Genomic DNA, 26,730 nt, shown 5'->3' with positions numbered 1-26,730 from the left:
TATACATTGTAACATTGATAAAAATGAATGCTTAAGAGTTTCAGTATTATAATTCTTATTATACCCCACGCAACGAGTTGCGGAGGGTATAATGTTTTTGACCCGTCCGTCCGTCAGTCCGTCCGTCCGTCAGTCCTGTTTCTTGTCATCGCAACTCCTCTCAAACCACACAACAGAATTTCACGAAACCTTTTCAGATAATAAGGACATACTATGTAGTTGTGCATATCGACGGGAAATTGCGATTAAATTTTTTTTCTAGGAGTTACGCCCCTTTGAGCTTATTTACTTTAATGTACTACTGCAACAGTTTGTCATCGCAACTCCTCTCAAACCAAACAACAGAATTTCACGAAATCTTTTCAGATAATAAGGACATACTATGTAGTTGTGCCAATCGACGGGAAATTGCGATTCAGTTTTTTTCTAGGAGTTATGCCCCTTTGAACTTATTTACTTTAATGTACTACTGCAACAGTTTGTCATCGCAACTCCTCTCAAACCACACAACAGAATTTCACGAAATCTTTTCAGACAATAAGGACATACTATGCAGTTGTGCATATCGACGGGAAATTGCGATTCAATTTTTTTCCTTGGAGTTACGCCCCTTTGAACTTAATTACTTTAATGTACTACTGCAACAGTTTGTCATCGCAACTCCTCTCAAACCACACAACAGAATTTCACGAAATCTTTTCAGATAATAAGGACATACTATGTAGTTGTGCATATCGACAGGAAATTGCGATTCAGTTTTTTTCTAGGAGTTATGCCCCTTTGAACTTATTTACTTTAATGTACTACTGCAACAGTTTGTCATCGCAACTCCTCTCAAACCACACAACAGAATTTCACGAAATCTTTTCAGACAATAAGGACATACTATGCAGTTGTGCATATCGACTGGAAATTGCGATTCAATTTTTTTCCTTGGAGTTACGCCCCTTTGAACTTATTTACTTTAATGTACTACTGCAACAGTTTGTCATCGCAACTCCTCTCAAACCACACAACAGAATTTCACGAAACTTTGTAGATAATAAGGACATACTACGTAGATGTGCATATCGACGGGAAATTACCATTCATTTTTTTTCTAGGAGTTACGCCCCTTTGAGCTTATTTACTTTAATGTACTACTGCAACAGTTTGTCATCGCAACTCCTCTCAAACCACACAACCGAATTTCACGAAATCTTTTCAGATAATAAGGACATACTATGTAGTTGTGCATATCGACGGGAAATTGCGATTCAGTTTTTTTTCTAGGAGTTATGCCCCTTTGAACTTATTTACTTTAATGTACTACTGCAACAGTTTGGCATCGCAACTCCTCTCAAACCACACAACAGAATTTCACGAAATCTTTTCAGACAATAAGGACATACTATGCAGTTGTGCATATCGACGGGAAATTGCGATTCAATTTTTATCCTTGGAGTTACGCCCCTTTGAACTTATTTACTTTAATGTACTTCTGCAACAGTTTGTCATCTCAACTCCTCTGAAACCACACAACAGAATTTCATGAAATTTTGTAGATAATAAGGACATACTATTTAGATTTGCATATTGGCAGGAAATTAATTTTTCTTATACAATTTTTTTTCTTACACTTATTTAATTTCTCCAATGACTATGTGGGGACGTGGGGTATGTGAGCGTGCTCACTAAGGTTCTTTAATTGTAAAAGTGACATTTTCCATTAGAAATATGCGTTATTTGCAGTCTGTATATAATCCAGTGTAAGCCTTTCCATTAAAATTCTATTACTTTTCTATAAATATCCGCTGTACTGCGATTTAGCCATTGATGTCTTAGAATTTTTAATTGCTTAAAAATCGGACATACCGAAGTCCCAATATTTCAACACATAAACTCCAATGCAATAGAACTATTGGTTACCTATAATTCTACAATATACTGTGAATTTTATTAAAAATAAAAAATTTGGCGACTATTCTAGTTTAATTTAATAAATTTGCTACGACAAAGAGGCATATTTGTCCCTGTTTTTTTGTATTTTGTTTTTTATTTTTGTTTATTTGGTTGTAATTGTGTCGTTTATACTTTCTGTTGAAAAACATACGATTCGTTATGCGATGGCTTATGTTCAGGTTAATATTTAGCTAGTGTCTCATTGTCTATAGCTAATACCCGATGTCTTCTTTTTATATTGAAAACACTATTTCCTTGTTTTTAGCACCTAAGAAAATGAAATGTTGTTTTAAAAAAGAGAATATGTTGTATAATATGAAAACGAACACACAAGAATCCATTCACTTTGTAAACATTTTCTTTGAACCTAGATCAAGACTTTCCACGGAATCTATATAAACCAAGAAAAAACGAATTACTATCGGTATACGTTTACAAACCTTCACATAGAGGCAATGTATCATTCCATCTTCCAGAATGTAAACATGTAAGGTGTATCTGTCCACTTGTCATAGTGTACCCCTTTTTACAATGAACAATCACCGATTCGCCATACTGGTATCGTGCCTTTCCGTCCAATGCTTCCAAATTATCATTAGAAAGATCTGGACAAACCATTCCTGTTTGAGATATACGATTATCAGTTGATGTTGGTTCATACAAGATATATTAGGATACGCAACATTAGATAACCACAAATTACAATTAACGTTAGAACCAACCAGTCTTGTCAGGCACCCTTAACAATGTTGTCATGGGCGAAAAAAAAATGCCCACAAATTAAGAATATCTCCTTCCCGTGAAAATAAAAAATTTGAAAAATATATAAATTCGCATACATCTCCAATAAATATAATGTATGTATGTATGTTACAACTAATCGTTTGGTTAAGCAGACGAAAGTAACATTTTATGTCCTTTTCAAGATTATCGTGTGTTCGTTGGTCATCAAAGAAATCATTGTGATTTACACTAAAAAGTGTGTCTAAGTTCATAAATAAAAATCGAACGAGTTCAATATAAAAAAACTTATAAATATTTAAAACGGAACATAACATTGGAAAGTCGAATAAATCTGTCCAATTCAGTATCTTTTCATGAGATAAGCTTGTCGAATAAATTAACTACCATTCTTATATTTTCAAATATATATGTATCATTTAGACTGCTATGGACAATCTGTTTCCAAGTAAATGTAAATGTTCCAAATGTTGAACCACAATCTTGTATTCTCCTGGAATGTTACGGACTAAATCAGACTGTAACCAAGTTTATATGTATATGAGCAATGGAAGCTGCAACATGAAGAACAGAATCTGCTTACCTTTCCTTACCACCTTAGAATACCCCTGGTTTTTGATTAAGTTTGTGTTGCTCAGTCTTTTGTTTTCTGTGTTGATTTTTGTGTAGTGTTATTGCCATATTATCCTCGACGAATGAGGTTTGATGTCCTTAATTAGCTATAACTTGTATTTAAAACAAAACTTTATGTTGTAAAAACTGCAGTTGTTTAAAAGAAAATAATATTCAAATGACTTAACGATGAGTGGTTGAAAATAAGGGCTTGTATAACATTCATATTATGGACAATCGTAATCAACTTGCGATATATATGTAGGACTCTAAAGTGCGACGGGGACGCGAAAGTACGATGGTCACGCTAAAGTGCGATGGTATACGCTAAAGTGAAATGAATCCACACGCTAAAGTGCGATGGTCCGCGAAAGTATTGACATTAGAAACGTAGTTTGATTATGACGTTATCAGTTGTTTATACAAACCAAAAATGAACATGCCGGAAGATAGATTCAGAATATTTTATTAACCGTGAATTTTAACAATAAATGTCCATGACTTTAATACTAGTAATTGATTTAATTTTAACCGTTCTATGTCGGCTGTAGCGCAATGTTTATTTTTGTCGAGTGCTGCACGGACTTGTATTCTGTAGTCAACAAATTTACTAAATATATATAAAACAGTATACGCATATCCTGCCTCTATTAGAAGCAAACGGATACATTTGAAGCATTGTTCATGTATAAAATTCAAAACGGAAAGTCCCTAATCAAATGACAAAATTAGAAGTTCAAACAGATGAAACGAATGAATAACAAATGTCATATTCCTGACTTGGTTCAGACATTTTTTATGTAGGAAGTGGTGGATTAAACCTGATTTTATAGCTAGCAACACTTGTACGACCGTTGCATCAAATTCCATTATACTGACAACGATGCGTGAACAACACAAACAGACATAATAGGTAACAATGTCACAAATAGGGATACAGCAGTCAACATTGTGTTATAATTTTAATCACAATAAATGTATAAAAAACATCTTCTAAGTAGGTTAAAATAGTGAAATGTGATCTCTTAGATGTAGCCATGGCAACAATAATCTGCATTTATTTGATCAAAAGTATTGCAAAAATAAAGAACCAAACTTTATTTATTAAATGTCCCTTAAATTTGATCAAAATAGAAATTTCAATCCATTTGATTGAAACTTTCTTTAAAACCATAATAAATGATTTATATTTATTTTTCAAGACTTCAAATTTAAAGATATTCTTTTTATATCATATTTCATTGAAATTCGATTAAAAAAGTTCATTGAGTTATTTTGAAACACTTCAATAGTTTCTGAACATAACATCAGAAAATTGTGGAAAATGGACGGCCAACATATAATTTCATATGAAATAGGCAAAAAAGGTTCTTGTGTTTATATAAATCCTCTATGAAGGCTTATTTAGTCTTTAGTTATCTAATAACTATTGTATAGCACAATAAATTGCATGTTTATAAGGTAAAAAAACCGCAATCAAAACTGTGTATGCACCTTATATCTATATCGCTCCACTTGATATTTATATAAATATATTTATAGGGATAGACGCTTATATAACTATATACATCAGCGATTTATTTTTAGTAAAACTACTTGATTGAGATATAGCCTTTTTGCGTTAACATCAATCAAAACCTCTCGGGTAGAAAGTCAGATCGATGATGACTAAGGTAGAAGCCTCTTGCCTTTGTTAGTCTTGTATTTTTTTTAATATTTTAGTTTCATGTGTAAAATTTGGAGTTGAGTTTGACGTTTATTATCACTGACCTATATATATAGAGTTGTCACTGATTCAGACGTACTTATTAATATAATTATTTTCTGTGACTGTATCTTACATTAATTTATAGGATCCTTTACTATAGATAATTGAGCTGATCTGTAACAATAACATCTCCATGCCTTATATATGAATTACTGTAGTACGACCCTAGATTAAAACTGACGAGTAAAGGTAACACATGGACATCGCAGGCTTTATTTTTGAAGCCCAGGTGGTAGTTTAGTCTAGCGGGACGGCTGCAGTGCAGGCGATTTGGTGTCACGATATCTCAGTAGTATGGGTTCGAATTACGGCAAGGGAAGAGCAAAACATTTGCGAAAGCAAATTTACATATATAACATTGTTTGGTTGATGTTTAGACGAGTTGTATATAAATAATGTACACATCCATGTATCATCATCATTGATGGTGATCCGATGCATAACTCTGTTGTAGAGTTGTCACAGACTCAGACGTACTAGTTAATATAAATATTTTCTGTGACTGTATCTTACATTAATTTGTAGGATCCTTTACTATAGATAATGGAGCTGATCTGTATCAATAACATCTCAATGCCTTATATACAATGTACTGTAGTACGATGCTAGATTAAAACTGACGAGGAAAGGTAATACACGGCCACCGGAAGCTTTATTTGTGAAGCCCAGGTGGTTGTGTGGTCTAGCGACACGGCTATAGTGCAGGCAATTCGGTGTCACTATATCTCAGTAGCATGGGTTTGAAGAGCTACGAAGAACAAAAATTTGATAAAGCAATTTTACAGATCTAAAATTGTTGGGTTGATTTTAAGTCGAGTTGTATATGTATATTTGAACGTAGTTTTCAATCTAGACTCGTTTATATATTTCGTTTGGGCTTGTGTCATATTTCCCATCCGGTTTATATAATCCGTTCATCCTATATTCACTCTTAAAATTCTAGACTCTATCTAAAACTGAGGGTAAATTATATGGCCTTCCAACTACTGTTTCGATCCCTCACTTCACTGAAGAGACATATATTGTCAAAATCTAGATATGGCGTACAAAAGAAATATTGACACCTTGTGTTTTGGGCATAGCATCTTGGTCACAAGTTTGTCGTTTTTTGTTAAGTATTTAATTTATATTAAGATCCATTTTGTTACATCTCGTGATCAATTTTATTTGGCAATCGCCAATGGCAGTCAGCAGGGTTTATGAACATCAGTTGTTCGACCTGTTAGTCAAATGCGTTTTGTTAAATTATACTTTTTCACTTTTTTGGTCTTTTGGAAAATGTTGTTTGTGTAGAAATTTAGAACCTTCTACAACGATTTTTTTTACATGCACACGTATAAAAATTGCAGTTTTTATCCAACGCAATCATAGGTTTGAACGTAGACTCGTTTATATATATGTATGTACGCATTTGACTTACAGGTCGAACAACTGATGTTCTTTAACCCTGCTGACTGCCATTGGCGATTGCCAAATAAAATTGACCACAAGATGTAACAAAGTGGATCTTAATATAGGTTTAATACTAAACAGAAAAACTTTTTAAACTTGTGGCTACGATGTTATGCCACAAAAATACGGTGTCAATATTTTTTAGTACACCAGATTCGGATTTCGACAATAAATGTCTCTTCAGTGATGTTAGGAATCGAAACGGTATTTGAGAGACCATATGAAAAGGACACTCAGTTTTAGATCCTGACTTTTGAATTTTAAGAATCAATACAGGATCATATTTAAAACCGGAGGGAAAATATGACACAACCCCAAAAGAAAAAAATATATACGAGTCTAAATTGAAAACTACGTTCAAACCTACGAGTGGGTTGGATAAAAACCGCAATTTTTATACGTTTCTACAAATTTCATTGTAGAAGGGTCTAAAAACAGCACAAACAACAATTTCCAAAATACCAAAAAAGTGAAAAGTATATTTAAACAAAACGCATTTGACTAAGAGGTCGAATAACTGATGTTCTTTAACCCTACTGACTACCAATGGCGATTGCCAAATAAAATTGATCACAAGATGTAACAAAATGGATCTTAATACAAATTTAAATCTAAACAGAATATTTTTTTACTTGTGGCCACGATGTTATGCCACAAACACAAGGTGTCAATATGTTTAAGTACACCAGATCCGGATTTCGACAATAAATAGATTTATGGTTCGAATCGAATTTTGTTCTTCCCTCGCCGTGATTCGAACCCATTTTACTGTGATATCGTGATATAAATATATACATTGTTTGGTTAATGTTTAAACGAGATGTATATACATTATGTACACAGCAATGTATCACTATCATTGATGTTAGGAATCGAAACGGTATTTGAGAGACCATATGAAAAGTACACTTAGTTTTATATCCTGACTTTTGAATTTAAAGAATCAATACAGGATCATATTTAAAACCGGAGGGAAAATATGACACAACCCCAAAAGAAAAAAATATAAACGAGTCTAAATTGAAAACTACGTTCAAACCTATGATTGCGTTGGATAAAAACCGCAATTTTAATACGTGTGCGTGTAAAACAAATTTCGTTGTAGAAGGGTCTAAAAACAGCACAAACAACATTTTCCAAAAGACCAAAAAGGTGAAAAAGTAAATTCAAACAAAACGCATTTGACTAAAAGATCGAACAATGTTCCTTAACCCTGATGACTGCCATTGACGATTGCCAAATAAAATTGATCACAAGATGTTACAAAATTGATCTTAATATAAATTTAATACTAAACAGAAAAACTTTTTTAACTTGGTGTCACGATGTTATGCCAAAAAAAAAATACGGTGTCAATATTTTTAGGTCACAAGATCCGGATTTTTATTATAAATGTCTCTTCAGTGATGTTAGGAATCGAAACGGTATTCGGAAGGCCATATAAAAAGTACCCTCATTTTTAGAAAAAGTACTCTCATATTTAGATAAACTCTTAAATTTTAAGAGTCAATATAGGATGAACGAATTATATTAACCGGAGGGAAATAATGATACAAGACCAAACAAAAAAATATATACGAGTCTAAATTGAAAACTACGTTCAAACCTACGAGTGGGTTGGATAAAAACCGCAATTTTTATACGTTTCTACAAATTTCATTGTAGAAGGGTCTAAAAACAGCACAAACAACAATTTCCAAAATACCAAAAAAGTGAAAAGTATATTTAAACAAAACGCATTTGACTAAGAGGTCGAATAACTGATGTTCTTTAACCCTACTGACTACCAATGGCGATTGCCAAATAAAATTGATCACAAGATGTAACAAAATGGATCTTAATACAAATTTAAATCTAAACAGAATATTTTTTTACTTGTGGCCACGATGTTATGCCACAAACACAAGGTGTCAATATGTTTAAGTACACCAGATCCGGATTTCGACAATAAATAGATTTATGGTTCGAATCGAATTTTGTTCTTCCCTCGCCGTGATTCGAACCCATTTTACTGTGATATCGTGATATAAATATATACATTGTTTGGTTAATGTTTAAACGAGATGTATATACATTATGTACACAGCAATGTATCACTATCATTGATGTTAGGAATCGAAACGGTATTTGAGAGACCATATGAAAAGTACACTTAGTTTTATATCCTGACTTTTGAATTTAAAGAATCAATACAGGATCATATTTAAAACCGGAGGGAAAATATGACACAACCCCAAAAGAAAAAAATATAAACGAGTCTAAATTGAAAACTACGTTCAAACCTATGATTGCGTTGGATAAAAACCGCAATTTTAATACGTGTGCGTGTAAAACAAATTTCGTTGTAGAAGGGTCTAAAAACAGCACAAACAACATTTTCCAAAAGACCAAAAAGGTGAAAAAGTAAATTCAAACAAAACGCATTTGACTAAAAGATCGAACAATGTTCCTTAACCCTGATGACTGCCATTGACGATTGCCAAATAAAATTGATCACAAGATGTTACAAAATTGATCTTAATATAAATTTAATACTAAACAGAAAAACTTTTTTAACTTGGTGTCACGATGTTATGCCAAAAAAAAAAATACGGTGTCAATATTTTTAGGTCACAAGATCCGGATTTCGATTATAAAGGTCTCTTCAGTGATGTTAGGAATCGAAACGGTATTTGGAAGGCCATATAAAAAGTACCCTCATTTTTAGAAAAAGTACTCTCATATTTAGATAAACTCTTAAATTTTAAGAGTCAATATAGGATGAACGAATTATATTAACCGGAGGGAAATAATGATACAAGACCAAACAAAAAAAATATATACGAGTCTAAATTGAAAACTACGTTCAAACCTACGAGTGGGTTGGATAAAAACCGCAATTTTTATACGTTTCTACAAATTTCATTGTAGAAGGGTCTAAAAACAGCACAAACAACAATTTCCAAAATACCAAAAAAGTGAAAAAGTATATTTAAACAAAACGCATTTGACTAAGAGGTCGAATAACTGATGTTCTTTAACCCTACTGACTACCAATGGCGATTGCCAAATAAAATTGATCACAAGATGTAACAAAATGGATCTTAATACAAATTTAAATCTAAACAGAATATTTTTTTACTTGTGGCCACGATGTTATGCCACAAACACAAGGTGTCAATATGTTTAAGTACACCAGATCCGGATTTCGACAATAAATAGATTTATGGTTCGAATCGAATTTTGTTCTTCCCTCGCCGTGATTCGAACCCATTTTACTGTGATATCGTGATATAAATATATACATTGTTTGGTTAATGTTTAAACGAGATGTATATACATTATGTACACAGCAATGTATCACTATCATTGATGGCGATCCCATAGATTAATCTGTTGTAGAGTTGTCACAGACTCAGACGTACTTATAAATATAATTATTTTCTGTGACTGTATCTTACATTAATACATCTATAATGTAAGATACAGTCACAGAAAATAATTATATTTATAAGTACGTCTGAGTCAGTGACAACTCTACAACAGATGTATCCATCAGATCGTCATCAATGATGGTGAAACATGGCTGTGTAAATAATGTATATACAACTAGTCTAAACATCAACCCAACAATGTTCGATCTGTCAATTTGCTTTCGCAAATTTTTGGTTCTTCCCTCACTTGGATTCGACCCCATGCAACTGTGATATCGTGACACCAAATCGCCTGCACTGCAGCCGTCCCGCTAGACCACACGACCACCTGGGCTCTACAAATAATAATAGAGCTTTCGCGGGCCGTGTGTTACCTTTCCACGTCAGTTTTAATCTAGCGGCGTACTGCAGTTCATGATAGATATGGCATGAAGATGTTATTGTTACAGATCAGCTCAATTATCTATAGTAAAGGATCCTACAGATCAATGTAAAATACAGTCACAGAAAATAATTATATTTATAAGTACGTCTCAGTCAGTGACAACTCTACAACAAATGTATCCATCGGATCGTCATCAATGATCTGACTGACGAAGGATATCTGTTATCCGAAATATTTATAAATAATTACATTTATAGTTACCTTTTTTTTGTATTTGGAGTTGTCTGAGTCTGTGACAACTCTACAACAGATGTATCCTTCGGATCGCCATCAATGATGGTGATACATGGCTGTGTACATAATGTATATACAACCCGTCTAAACATCAACCCAACAATGTTAGATCTGTAAATTTGCTTTCGCAAATTTTTGGTTCTTCCCTCGCCGGGATTCGAACCCATGCTACTGTGATATCGTGACACCAAATCGCCTGCACTGCAGCATATATATATGTATAGTTTGGACGTAGTTTTCAATTTAGACTCGTGTATATATATATATATATATATATATATATATATATATATACATAAGTACGTCTGAGTCAGTGACAACCCTACAACAGATGTATCCATCGGATCGCCATCAATGATGGTGATACATGGCTGTGTACATAATGTATATACAACTCGTCTAAACATCAACCCAACAATGTTAGATCTGTAAATTTGCTTTCGCAAATTTTTGGTTCTTCCCTCGCCGGGATTCGAACCCATGCTACTGTGATATCGTGACACCAAATCGCCTGCACTGCAGCCGTCCCGCTAGACCACACGACGACTGGAATGTAAGTTCATTTTACCCTTTAAACTTGTCAAATTGTTCTTAAACCGCGATCTAAATGGTCAAGATCAACTTTCTGTAGTAATATATTTAGTTACTATAATAAATAATTTAAATAAACTTCTTTTACCATCAAACCTTACCATTGCAAATAGGTATGTTACATATGTCGAAATATAAGCTGTCTGATCGACCAGTATAACACCATGGCGTCGTAATCGGATCTCCTGTTGGTGTCCTACAGTAATTACCGTCGTCTTTCATGTATTTATGATTCCTCCATTTGTCGCAATTCAATCCATTTTTTGTGGTGTTTTTGTATCCTGCATAGGTTGGATCCGTTTCTGATTTTCTACACTCTATATCTTTAAATAAAATAATATGAAGTTTGTTGTTAACCATATTATGTAAGTAATAATTATGAGTTTATTACAGGTAAAATTTGACATTATTCCACAATGACCGTGTAAATGTTTACGCGGAGTATTTTTTAATCATATTATACAACTTTATTCATTGATGCATCTGTAGGTTAATCATATTACGTTTAGCAACCACGTTAAATAACGATATTTCAATTAAACATAAACAAGGTGATCCAACGTTTTGGGATTTATTCCTCTTCGGAATAATCACTGTTAATGTGATATCCGTAATTGCAGTAGCGTATATCCAACGATAAAAGGGTCGATGTTTCAAGTCAATATTTCATTTTTTAATTCTGTAATAATACTGTATCATTTTTCTGTAAATCTTGACAATTTTTTACATTTTAAGAAGTTTTAAGAAATACAAATATAAAAAAGATGTGGTATGATTGCTAATGAGATAACTCTCCACAAGAGACCAAAATGACAGATATTACTACTGACCAGACGGCCTTCAACAATAAGCAAAGTCCATAACGCATAGTCAGCTATAAATTATACTGTAAAAAAAATTCAAGCGAGAAAACCAACGGCCTTATTTATATGAAAAAATTAACGAAAACAAATATGTAACACATAATCTAACGACAACAAAGTTTTTTTTCATATTTAAACCGCTGAACGGAGAGAACAGCCTTCCAAAAAACCGCAATGATAATTATAATTAAATGTAAAGATGATATTCTTATTAGCAATAAACGTGCAGAAAAGGATATCCGTAGTTTTTGAGTTTGGTTGTTTCTGTTTCATTCATTATTCTCGGACGAACTTTTTTGGGAATAAAACACATAAATTTGTAAAAGATTCGAAATTATCGGAAATAGAACAACAGTATGCCCGTTATATTATTACAACATTAGAAAAATTCCACTGTTTTGACATTTTCACGCTAAATCCATTGGATGTTTGATGTGAAATGATTGATAATTTAGTCTGAGATGCATGATTTTTTTATATGTTGTTATTGGCTTTAAAGAAGCTGTCAGAAACTGCAAGAACTCTTTGAACTGCAATTAGGGTCTTTTTCTTGTTTTATCCCGCCCCATTCTGTATTTGACTGTCCCAAGTCAGGAGCATGTAATTCAGCTGTTACATTTTTTTTATCATCGTGTTTATTCCACATTAAGGGGCATTCTGTTATTCGTATCGGGGTACGTTCATCGATCGTTCGTTAATTAAACGTTCGCTCACCGTTCATTCGTCCGTCCGTTTGTCCCGCTTCATGTTTAAGAATTTTGTCAAGGTAGTTTTGATGAAGTCCAATTAACCTGAAGCTTAGTACACATGTTCCTTTAGGTGTGGTCTTCTTTTTAAATGCCGTATTTGAGTTTCACTCCAACAAACATTAGAACGGATAGTGCTAGTTGGGCAACCGTGTTCTATTTACATATTCTTGTTTGTGCATAAATGAGGCCGTTAGTTTTATCGTTTGCATTTTATCGTCCGTGTCATTTGGTCTCTTTTTTATATATATATATGTTCAGAATAAGAACAAAGCAAAAAAAATGGTAGCTCTTACGATAGAGGCCGTCCAGTATAAAGGTTGGGAACATTTGGACTGCTATAGGAAACTTATGGTAAATTGGTTAGGGACAGAATTTGACATTGTCACAGATCATCTATTGACGCATCAAAGAAATTCGGTTACGTGGGTTACGTGCAAAAAGCATGGCACTCTCTCTCTCTAAAGCCCCATTTTGTCTAGGAATTAAGTGGAGGAAGAAAAATGGACAATATTTCTACTCCCCAGTTACCTTTGGGGACTTGAAATTTAGATTCTAGGTATTGACTTTTTTTATCATCTTAATAACATGTTATAGTTAGGGTCTTTCCTCTCCGCGAGGAAAGACCTTATTGTCTCTCCGCGAGGAAAGACCTTATTGTTTTTCTCATGTTTTTTTTTCCATCCAGCATTTGTTCGCCATGGCCTCCTCTCGTTTCTATTGGAGTTATCAAGACCAAATATAGACCATCGGTAGACCTCATCATGAAGTAGCGTTGTTTTTGAAGATATCAATACCTTATTTGGACAATTGTTAGATATCATCATGATGTGTTGCCATATGAGGCTGCTAAGGATTTCATCATTCCCTATGAGAGTTATGTTCCCTTGAAATAAATGTCTTTCTTTTACATTTTTCTCAAAAAGTATTCAAGATAAAATCTATTTGAAAACGGCAACATGTACAAGACCAAATGGCAATGTTAATAAACATATATAATCATTTTGTTATTAACCCTTATAAGGATTTATTTCCTTTGAAAAATATACACAATTTAAAAAAAAATGTATCTCGAGAACCGGAAGTCGTAAAGACTTGGGACTTACACCAATAATCTTAAGTTCTTGTGACCTTTAATTTGCACCCAAGGTCAAAGGTCACCAAATACAAAAAAAATTACGCTGCAATTTCAAGCTTGCACATAAGACGATAAAACGATAAGAGTTTGCTGCATACTTACAGCGTATAAAATGTTCCTCTCGAAGAGCTCTACATTTTATACGCTGAGCTCAAAAGTGTCCGACTGTTTGTTCAAAAGTTACGACGGGAGGATTCTTAAAAGTATAGTATTGTGTGTATATCTTTTTAAAGATAACAGATATCAACCTACTAAACCTGCAAAAATGTTCAGTAATTCAAGACCTTTAATTTGAGGTCAATGTCAGGTCATGATGAAAGTTCACCTTGACCCTCACATTATACTATGACCATGACCTTGTGATATTTGAAAGGTCAAGTGGTCCTGAGTTGAATGGTAGTAGTCCCATGTCTCTACGACTTCCGGTTCTCAAGTTTGGTATTGTATCATATATTTGATGATTAATTGTGACTTTAATTAACTTTATGTTGTCCTCTAACTGTACAGTAGATCATTTACCATTTAACAGATTTGAGATATCTATTGTCGTTTTAGAGATAATGCAGTTTGAAATTTTGCGAGCGGCGGCATGTTTTTCTGAATCAACAACAGCTTACCACTTTTAAAAATGTTTAAGAAATTGAAGAGGTTAACATAGTTATATGTTTGACCAAATACCAAAAAAAATCCATGGAAAAAACACCAAAAAATAATTTTGAAATTTTCATGTTTTGCATTTACTTTGAAAGTTTCATAAGTTCTATTTGTATCGTTGATATTGCATCATTTTTGGCACTTTGTCAAAAGGGGTAATTTGATATATCAAATTGAAGGTCTCAATAAACTCTACTTAAAAATGAAAATTTTAAACCTCCTTTTCATCCCAGGTGGAAGGGTGGGGTCATTTAGTGCCAAAATTCAAATTTCTCAGATGGTAAGGTTGTCGCATATCAAATGAAAGAACATAAAGCGTACATTTTAAATTTCAAATTGACGTCCCCCAAAAATTGGTTGAATGGGGTGGGTCATTGAGTGCAAAAAATCTATTTTCTTTTACGATAGGGTTGTTGTATATCAAATGAAAGGTCATGATGTGTGCATTTGAAATATCAAATTCCCGACCTCTAAAAATTAGTTAGATGGGGTTATTAAGTGCATAAATCAAACTTTCTAGAATATGGCGTTGTCACATGTCAAATGAAAGCTCATCTACCCTGTGTTACATATATCATACTTCCGATCTTCAAAATGTAGGCGGATGAGGTTATTAAGTGTAAACAGCGAAAAGTTTCAGAAAGTACTCTTGTTGTCTACCGAACGAAAACATCACTTTTACAGGAAAGACCTTTCAATTGTTTTAAAAATAATTGAGATACTAGTTCTATTTTTATTTGGTAATTAATGTTTGGTAATATGCCTCTGGCGTGGCTCAGTGATCATATATATATATATATCGCTATCGTGTTATCGTGCTGTAGTCAATATGTATACTTTAATATACGCCTAATAAACTTTGTCAATAAAATGTCTATATGCCATTTTGTTGTTCTTTGTTTAGCAAGTTTAAATTTTGTTTTATAGAAATTAAGATTATAAAGCAGTGAAATAAGCTAACTAATATATATAAAAAAAAAAGAAGATGTGTATGATTGCCAATGGGACAACTGTTCACAAGAGACCAAAATAACACAGACATTAAAAACTATAGGTCACCGTACGGCCATTAACAATGAGCAAAGTCCATACCGCATAGTCAGCGATAAAAGGCCCCGCTATGACAATGTTAAACAATTCAAACGAGAAAACTAACGGAATTATTTATATTAAAAAAAAATGAACGAAAAACAAATATGTAACACATAAACAAACGATAACCACTGAATTACAGGCTCTTGACTTGGGACAGGCACATACATAAATAATGTGGCGGGGTTAAACATGTTAGCAGGACCCCAACTCTCTCCCTAACCTGGGACAGTGTTATAACAGTACAACATAAGAACATACTATAAAAATAAGTTGAAAAAGGCTACACTTATCAGATGGACAAAAATACAATTAGACGTGGCCGGGTACTTGTACGTCCTGACAACAAAAAGACACTAGGACCAGATCTGAGAGTACTTGTAGTTATCTGTAGTTAACTTATAGTTGAAAGCCACTAACAACTAATAAAAAAATCATGCATCTAAGACTAAACAATCAATCCGTACACATCCAGCATCCATAGGATTTAGTGTAAAGACATCACAAACAGTCAGAGAAAAACATGACCTTGTGCAATGATAAGTAACAGGTTGCATTACTGTAAATATTGACAATGCAATTTCCCTTAGGAACTCTTTTTACGGCTAAAACTTTTACTCTGAAGTTTTGAAAAAAATCTTATCCCAGAATTGAAAGTTCATATGCACCATATTTTTTTTCAAAGGTCAAAATATAGGGCTGTGCGGCATATTTTCAACGTTTATATGCCCTGAACTTCTCAGAGTTCAAACTAACAGTAGCTTTCTTAACAACTCCTACCTCGAATGAAAGGTTACCACAGAGTTCAATGTAAACAATATGCATTTTTACTGGTAAGATTCCTAAGTTCTGTCTCTGTGATATGGAACACAGAGAGCATAACTGGAAACCAGTATGTAAACAAAATGAATTTTCTATGAATATTCAAGATCTTCACAAAAAGGCGTGTTTTGAGGAACAGCTGTATTTACAGAGTGCAACCTACACGTATCGAAAGATTGTAGATCAATGAATGTGTATATGCATATAACATACTAGTAATATTAAGTTTGCTTTTAATTTACTGATAACAAAATCAATATTTATACCAATTAAAACATTATTCAATGATCTTATTATACAGTGTTGAATTGGTAATCTTTTAGAATAAGTTCCTACCTCTAGCTCACTTTGCATGCTGTTGTCTCTATAGAAATACAGAATAGTAAGCCTGGTCAAAATATTTTCACATACTATTTGCAAAGACTTCCAAGAACAATTAAGATTCCTATTTTTTATAATTTGAACAGGAGACATTTATTTCATTTCATACAGTATTTGTTATTTTTTTGCTAAATATACAAAAAAATATTTTTTGCATATTCAAACTTTTATTATATAAATTATATCAATGGATAGAATATGGGAGACAATATCTGAAAAATTCTAGTTTTTGTCAATAAGAAAAAACAAAAACAAAAATCTTTCGACCCAGTATTTTAATAGCACAAATCAAAGAACACACATTGGGGATCTAGGAACTGTTGTCTGTAATTCAAACAATTGTTTAAAAAGGAAACAATGCCAATTTTAAAAATCGTAGAAAAAAATCCAGTTCTTTCCTGTTACCAAAGTGTTTCAATTTTAAAAAGTTTCTAATGGGGATTAGGAAAAAGTTTTAGACACCATTTGTGGTTTACTAGTATATCCTGCAATAGTTTATCAGATGCCAATTATTTATTTTAGCATTTGCAATACAAAAGGTTTAGACATATACTTTTAAAAAAATAGTCAGATATGTCGGTAACATGAGAGAATCTTGAGTAACAGGACAACGGTAACAGAACAGAGTTGGTAACAGAAAAGATTTTTCTGCTTTATTTTAAAGTTTAAGAAAAATACATCACTTAAGATTGGTCACAATTGGAAGATAACAGCAAACAATGTCATTATTCTTTGAAACAGTATTTGCAAGATGAAAATTCTGCCTAGGTTATGAAAAATTCTAAAATAAATTCCTTTCTGTTACTATCTACTATACTAGAATTGCACAATGTTCTCTGCTGTTATCAAAAGCAAAAAACCTATTTTTTTATTCAATATACTGTATATTATTTTAAAATTTATTTGATATGGTGGTGATAACTCATATTAAATAAACTGGTTGGCATATGGTAGATTAACTTTTCGATTCTTCCGTGAAAATGTCTTGAACATCTTTCCTGTTACTGATGATGGTTATGCTGTTACTTTTTATCAGGTAACATGACAGAACGTAACAGAAAGGAATTACGCGATAGTTTTTGTCCTTTTTATCACATTAAATGTAAGTGTATTTCCTGTGACATATAACTTTTAAAAAGATGATATAAAAACACACTAAATGTTGTGGTGCACACTTAAAAATATTCCCAGAAAGTGTAAGAAAAGGCTATAACAGGATAGAACACCAATAAGTATTTTTCTATAAATTTTAACCTTGGATGGGCTTGAATTTTCAAACCTGGCCGCCTTTTCAACTATTTCTTTGTACTAATGCATTCAGGAAATGATGCTCTTCACAATACATAATGGGAAAATAACTCTTGGTCTTTTAAACGTTTCCACAGGTAAAAAAAACTCAGTGGTAACAGTGGTAACAGGAGGGAAATCACCACTGGGGACAAATTTTTTCTCTCTTAAAATTTGCAAAATTTTATTACCTGCTATTATAGTTATAATATAAAAAGACAAATGAGGGGCAAGTTTATTATATAATATATCATATATGTGAGAATCGGACGCCTGTTTAATTAATTTGGATATTATTTAAATGATTTAGTTTTAAAAAAAACACAGGGGACAACGTGATTTTAGGGGGGGGGGGGGTTGAACATTTAAATAACAATATTTTATTGTAAGAAATATAAGAATAAGTGTTTAATTGGCAAGAGTTGGTGCATTATATAATTTAGTTTATACTGAAACTTAAAATTTTCAAAAAAGATGGTTGAATAAAAAATAATTGCTGGTGAAGTGCGGAACATTAAAACTAGACTTGTTCAGATATTGTCTCATGGACATATTTTTATATCATCAAATCAATGCAGTTTACTTTTATAAAGTATATAATATTACGTTTATTTGAATAAAACAAATATCAATATTTTTTTTAAAATCTAAAGTTTATTAAAACATTAAGAAGCAATGCAAGCAATTTAAAGAAAAATGTAAATTTATTAACCCTGTTCTTTATATACGCACTTATGGATGGAGAGATACTATAAATAGTGGGTCAAATATTTTTGGTGTATGAAATGGTAGCAGAGTGAACATGTCTTAGTACAGAGTAAATCTGACCTCCCCTCATTTACATGGAACATTGATCATGTTAATTTTATATAATACTAGTTGTATAATATAAAAATAAAGAGATGTTGAATAAAGCATTTATAAGCACCTGTACGACCTTCAACAATTAAAAAGCCCATCCGTGTGGTCGTCTATAAAATGAGAAAAAAACAGCCAAATGTATAAAAATACAAGTTATCAAACATTTTTATTAGAAACATGAACCAACGACAATCACTCAAATACCATCTCGATACTGACTTAGCATATGCATACCTATACAGAATGATGATCCTTTTTTTCTAAGACTTTCGACAAATACAGTAAGTAAGTAAAACATGCCAGAAGAATGCTAGTTTGTACGGTAATCGTCATAATTTTCTAAAACTATTGATTACACATTTTTATTACTTTTAAAGAAAGGGGCGACCATTTGATTTCGAGTTTGATGATTTGAAAAACTTGGCCTGGTATGATTTGAAAACAAAGACATGATGAACAAGAATGTGTCCCCAGTACACTAACGCCCCACTCGCACTATCATTTTCAATGTTCACTGGACCGTGACATTTGGGTAACAACTCTAATTTGGCATTAAAATTAGAAAGATTATACCACAGGGAACATGTGTACCAAGTTTGAAGTCGATTGGACTTCAACTTCATCAAAAACTACCTTGACCAAAAACTTTAACATGAAGCGGGACAGAGGGACGGACGGACGTACGGACGCACAGACCAGAAAACATAATGCCCCCTACTATCGTAGGTGGGATATAAAAATTTAGTAGACGAAGTGCTTGATATGTGATATTTGTTTTACATAGTGTTATATTCTATGCTTGATGATACTTCAATTATACTTATTATGTGCAAAATATATCAATATTCATGATTATTTTATTTCGTCTTTTCAATTTATCCTGATAAAGTACCTATAAGTATTCCTTCTAACCTATAAAAAGAAATTAATCACTATCAAATCATTTCCAAATTGTCCCACATTTTAGCTTCCCAATTGTCCTGCTCACAAACTTCCGATTGTCCCACAAAATAACATTACTTTTTAACCTGTCAATCGTGTATCTGTTGTATAATATCAAAACGAACATCATACAAGCACCAATTGTATGTTTTGTCATTTTTTTTTAACCTCAATTCGTACACTTACCGGGTATTTAGTATAATCAATTACTATTGGTATAAAACCGAACTATTACAAACCTTTACATATAGGCAGTGAATCATTCCATTTTCCAGAATCTAAACATGTAAGGTAGATTTGTCCGCTTGTCATTGTGTATCCCTTTTTACATTTAACAATTACTGATTCGCCATACTGGTATCGTGCTTTTCCGTCCAATGCTTCCAAATGATGATTAGAAAGATCTGGACAAACCATTCCTGTTTGAGATATATGATAATCAGTTGATGTTGGTTCATTACAAGATATATTTATAGAGATGCAACATTGATAAAGCACAAGCAATAATACACGAAGTATCAAAGAGTCTTAATTTTATAAGAAATTGTTTTTTTCAAGAATAAATACAATGAAGAAATACAAATACAAATAATACTAATACTTGGTTTAAGTATTACAGTACTTGCAACCTTAGGCGTTACTATTTCAGCGATCAGTCAGCGGTCATCGATCAGTCACCGATCAGTCAAGTTCGCGTCAAACTCACGTCAGCAATCCGTCAGACTTATAGTAAAAGTAATTGACTGATCGGACTGATCGGACGGATAGTACCGATCGACCTTGATGACGGATTGAACTTTAATACGTCACATGATCAACTAATACAAATTACGGAATCTTAGTTTCGTTTAATCTAATTAAAATGGCGACTCTTGAAAATCCAACGTTCAATGATACATTTTGTTTATTAATTATTTAGCAAAGTTTTATGAATTGAAATGAAAAGAAGTGTACAAATAAAACCTAAATTAAAATATCATCATTAAAGAATGGTCTTTTTCATTTTATTTAGGTTATATATTTTCAAAACCGGCGAGTTCTAAAACGATTTCTACATCGCGATTTTTATTTTATTATTTTCCAAACATTCTCGGGAAAAAACAAAATGAAAGTATCAGTTATTGAAAAATATAGTCTATTTTTTTCAATATTTTAAATTTTTGTATCCTTATCATCATGATCATCATAAAATTCTTAAAACAAACTTATCATTATCACGGACTTTCTATATTCTCGTCACAATCGAAGCATTTAAAATAACAAATTACAAAAATAACTGCTGTATTTTTTAGCAAGAAATAGAAATAATTTTAAACAATGCAAACAACATTACATTATATTTTTCTGATAGTCTTTTTTTAATAAAAAAGATAACTACTCCTAAACAATAAAAAGTATAAAAATCCAATGGTGGTAAGCATAAATATATTCCTTAAAGAAGAAAGAAATTCTTGAATAATTCACATTTTCTACAAAAAAACATATGAAAATCATTTATAACAACTGATTGCAATTGAAATTACAATATTTTCCAATATGAGAAGAAATATTTGCATTTTTGCCAACACGCAAAAAAATAATATCTCTTTCCTTAAAGTAAACATAATTTATGAAGAACAACCAATCCTGATGGACAAAAAGTAATGCAATCACTTATTTTAAGTATTTTATGTCTCATTACATCTCAATTCTAATAGGCAGACTTGTCTCAAGATGGTAAAATAACTGATTTCAAATAAAATAGTATCATCTTTAATAAAAAGAAGAATAATTTTGGTTATTTTAAACAATGCGAATAAAATTTTAGTATGATTTCTCTGACATTCCTTTATTTTATGAACAAAAAAACTATTTTAAACTATTAAAAGTACAAAATCCAATGGCGGTCAATAATTTTCAGTAAAATGAAGAAATATTTGCATTTTAGGTAACGCGTACAAAAATTTAATATCTTTTTCCTTAAAGTAAGCATGTTTTATAAAGAACAGCCAATCCTGATGTAGAAAAAGTACTGAAATCATATGACGGTTAATAATTTGTATCAAAATAAATCAATAACTACATTCTTATTCCATAAAAATAAAAGTTTAATTATTTTAATTCTCATCATATCTCAATTCTAAGTAGAACACTTGTCTCAAGATGGTAAATATAACTGATTTCAAATAAAATAGTATCATTTTTGATAAAGAGAAGAATAATTTTGATTATTTTAAACAATGCGAACAAAATTTTAATATGATTTTTCTGATATTATTTTAAATTTTATCATGTTTATGAAAAAAAACTATTCTCAACTATAAAAAGTACAAAAATCCAATGGCGGTCAATAATTTTCAGTAAAATGAAACAATATTTGCATTTTATTCAACGCGTACAAAAATTTAATATCTTTTTCCTTCAAGTAAGATTAATTTATGAGGAACAACCAATCCTGATGTTCAAAAATTACTGAAATCATATATAGTAAGTAAGTAAGTAAATTTTATTTAGAGTCGGCATATATATACATTATAACAGAGAAAACATGAGCTCTGGTGAGCTCTTTAACCGACTATCACAATAAAAATCATGCAGCATCATGCAAATACTACCAAATAAAACATGCAATATAATAAAGCAAACTTCTATTTGATTTGTGAGCCTCCAGAGTCAAAGCTCATGTGGCAAGCGCCTCTATGTGCATTGAAGCGGGGGAATCAACAAATCACTTGACGATCATAAAATATAACAAACTAAAAGCATACAAACAATAAATAAATAAAAATAAGCACTAGCATTTAATGGCAGATATATATTTTAAAAATGCATAAATATGACAGTTAATAATTTGTATCAAAATAAATCGATAAGTACATTCTTATTCCACAGAAGTAATAGTTTAAGTATTTTAATTTTCATTATATCTCGATTCTGATTAGAAGACTTGTCTCAAAATAGTAAAAATAACTGATTTCAAATAAAATAGTATCATTTTTGATAAAAAGGAGAATAATTTTGAATATTTTAAACAATGCGAACAAAATTTTAGTATGATTTTTCTGATATTCTTTCAATTTTATGAAAAAAAACTATTCTAAACTATAAAAAGTACAAAATTCCAATGGCGGTCGATAATTTTCAGTAAAATGAAGAAATATTTGCATTCTAGGCAACGCGTACAAAAATTTAATATCTTTTTCCATAAAGTAAGCATACTTTATAAGGACAGCCAATCATGATGTACAAAAAGTACTGAAATCATGTGACGGTTATTATTTGTATCAAAATAAATCAATAACTACATTCTTATTCCACAAAAAACAAAAGTTTAAGTATTTTAATTCTCATTATATCTCAATTCTGATTAGAAGACTTGTCTCAAGATGGTAAAAATAACTGATTTCAAATAAAATAGTATCATTTTTGATAAAAAGAAGAATAAGTTTGATTATTTTAAACAATGCGAACAAAGTTTTAGTATGATTTTTCTGATATTATCTTAATTTTATGAAAAAAAACTATTCTCAACTATAAAAGTATAAAAATCCAATGGCGGTCAATAATTTTCAGTAAAATGAAACAATATTTGCATTTTAGGAAACGCGTACAAAAATTTTATATCTTTTTCCTAAAAGTAAGCATATTTTATGAAGAACAGTCAATCCTGATGTACAAAAAGTACTGAAATCATATGATGGTTAATTATTTGTATCAAAATAAATCAATAACTACATTCCTTTTCCACAAAAATAAAAGTTTAAGTATTTTAATTCTCATTATATCTGAATTCTGATTAGAAGACTTGTCTCAAGATGGTAAAAATAACTGATTTCAAATAAAATAGCATCATTTTTGATAAAAAGAAGAATAATTTTGATTATTTTAAACAATACGAACAAAATTTTAGTATGATTTTTCTGATATAATTTTAAATTTATGAAAAAAAACTATTCTCAACTATAAAAAGTACAAAAATCCAATGGCGGTCAATAATTTTCAGTAAAATGACACAATATTTGCATTTTAGGAAACGCGTACAAAAATTTTATATCTTTTTCCTAAAAGTAAGCATATTTTATGAAGAACAGTCAATCCTGATGTACAAAAAGTACTGAAATCATATGACGGTTAATTATTTGTATCAAAATAAATCAATAACTACATTCTTTTTCCACAAAAATAAAAGTTTAAGTATTTTAATTCTCATTATATCTGAATTCTGATTAGAAGACTTGTCTCAAGATGGTAAAAATAACTGATTTCAAATAAAATAGCATCATTTTTGATAAAAAGAAGAATAATTTTGATTATTTTAAACAATGCGAACAAAATTTTAATATGATTTTTCTGATATTATTTTAAATTTTATGAAAAAAAACTATTCTCAACTATAAAAAGTACAAAAATCCAATGGCGGTCAATAATTTTCAGTAAAATGAACAATATTTGCATTTTATTCAACGCGTACAAAAATTTAATATCTTTTTCCTTCAAGTAAGATTAATTTATGAGGAACAACCAATCCTGATGTTCAAAAATTACTGAAATCATATGACAGTTAATAATTTGTATCAAAATAAATCGATAAGTACATTCTTATTCCACAGAAGTAATAGTTTAAGTATTTTAATTTTCATTATATCTCGATTCTGATTAGAAGACTTGTCTCAAAATAGTAAAAATAACTGATTTCAAATAAAATAGTATCATTTTTGATAAAAAGGAGAATAATTTTGAATATTTTAAACAATGCGAACAAAATTTTAGCATGATTTTTCTGATATTCTTTCAATTTTATGAAAAAAAATTATTCTAAACTATAAAAAGTACAAAATTCCAATGGCGGTCAATAATTTTCAGTAAAATGAAGAAATATTTGCATTTTAGGCAACGCGTACAAAAATTTAATATCTTTTTCCATAAAGTAAGCATACTTTATGAAGAACAGCCAATCATGATGTACAAAAAGTACTGAAATCATGTGACGGTTAATTATTTGTATCAAAATAAATCAATAACTACATTCTTATTCCACAAAAACAAAAGTTTAAGTATTTTAATTCTCATTATATCTCAATTCTGATTAGAAGACTTGTCTCAAGATGGTAAAAATAACTGATTTCAAATAAAATAGTATCATTTTTGATAAAAAGAAGAATAAGTTTGATTATTTTAAACAATGCGAACAAAGTTTTAGTATGATTTTTCTGATATTATCTTAATTTTATGAAAAAAAACTATTCTCAACTATAAAAGTATAAAAATCCAATGGCGGTCAATAATTTTCAGTAAAATGAAACAATATTTGCATTTTAGGAAACGCGTACAAAAATTTTATATCTTTTTCCTAAAAGTAAGCATATTTTATGAAGAACAGTCAATCCTGATGTACAAAAAGTACTGAAATCATATGACGGTTAATTATTTGTATCAAAATAAATCAATAACTACATTCTTATTCCACAAATATAAAAGTTTAAGTATTTTAATTCTCATTATATCTGAATTCTGATTAGAAGACTTGTCTCAAGATGGTAAAAATAACTGATTTTCAATAAAATAGCATCATTTTTGATAAAAAGAAGAATAAGTTTGATTATTTTAAACAATGCGAACAAAGTTTTAGTATGATTTTTCTGATATTATCTTAATTTTATGAAAAAAAACTATTCTCAACTATAAAAGTATAAAAATCCAATGGCGGTCAATAATTTTCAGTAAAATGAAACAATATTTGCATTTTAGGAAACGCGTACAAAAATTTTATATCTTTTTCCTAAAAGTAAGCATATTTTATGAAGAACAGTCAATCCTGATGTACAAAAAGTACTGAAATCATATGACGGTTAATTATTTGTATCAAAATAAATCAATAACTACATTCTTATTCCACAAATATAAAAGTTTAAGTATTTAATTCTCATTATATCTGAATTCTGATTAGAAGACTTGTCTCAAGATGGTAAAAATAACTGATTTCCAATAAAATAGCATCATTTTTGATAAAAAGAAGAATAATTTTGATTATTTTAAACAATACGAACAAAATTTTAGTATGATTTTTCTGATATAATTTTAAATTTATGAAAAAAAACTATTCTCAACTATAAAAAGTACAAAAATCCAATGGCGGTCAATAATTTTCAGTAAAATGACACAATATTTGCATTTAAGAAAACGCGTACAAAAATTTTATATTTTTTTCCTAAAAGTAAGCATATTTTATGAAGAACAGCCAATCCTGATGTACAAAAAGTACTGACATCATATGACGGTTAATTATTTGTATCAAAATAAATCAATAACTACATTCTTATTCCACAAAAATAAAAGTTTAAGTATTTTAATTCTCATTATACATGTCATATCTCGATTCTGATTAGAAGACTTGTCTCAAAATGGTAAAAATAACTGATTTCAAATAAAATGGTATCATTTTTGATAAAAAGAAGAATAATTTTGATTATTTTAAACAATGCGAACAAAATTTTAGTATGATTTCTCTGACATTCCTTTAATTTTATGAACAAAAAAACTATTTTAAACTATAAAAAGTACAAAATCCAATTGCGGTCAATAACTTTCAGTAAAATGAAGAAATATTTTCTTTTTTAGGTAACGTGTACAAAAATTTAATATCTTTTTCCTTAAAGTAAGCATGTTTTATGAAGAACAGCCAATCCTGATGTACAAAAAGTACTGAAATCATATGACGGTTAATAATTTGTATCAAAATAAATCAATAACTGCATTCTCATTCCACAA

General features: G+C 30.8%; 1 protein-coding gene across 1 annotated transcript in view; it reads right to left on the bottom strand.

Annotated features, from left to right (window-relative positions):
- The window catches only part of LOC139496781 (E-selectin-like), a 174,083-nt gene that overhangs the window by 9,615 nt on the left and 137,738 nt on the right, over nucleotides 1-26,730 (bottom strand). Inside the window, exons 5-6 of the mRNA XM_071285118.1 lie at nucleotides 20,223-20,402; nucleotides 2,382-2,561 (exon numbers count right to left, since the gene is read on the bottom strand). Of these exons, the coding sequence (XP_071141219.1) occupies nucleotides 2,382-2,561; nucleotides 20,223-20,402 (360 nt within the window). The remainder of the gene's footprint in view (nucleotides 1-2,381; nucleotides 2,562-20,222; nucleotides 20,403-26,730) is intronic.

Source organism: Mytilus edulis, chromosome 1 (genome assembly GCF_963676685.1).
Source record: "Mytilus edulis chromosome 1, xbMytEdul2.2, whole genome shotgun sequence".
In the NCBI taxonomy this organism is placed as follows: Eukaryota; Metazoa; Mollusca; class Bivalvia; order Mytilida; family Mytilidae; genus Mytilus; species Mytilus edulis.
This window is presented reverse-complemented; position numbering and strand designations above follow the sequence as displayed.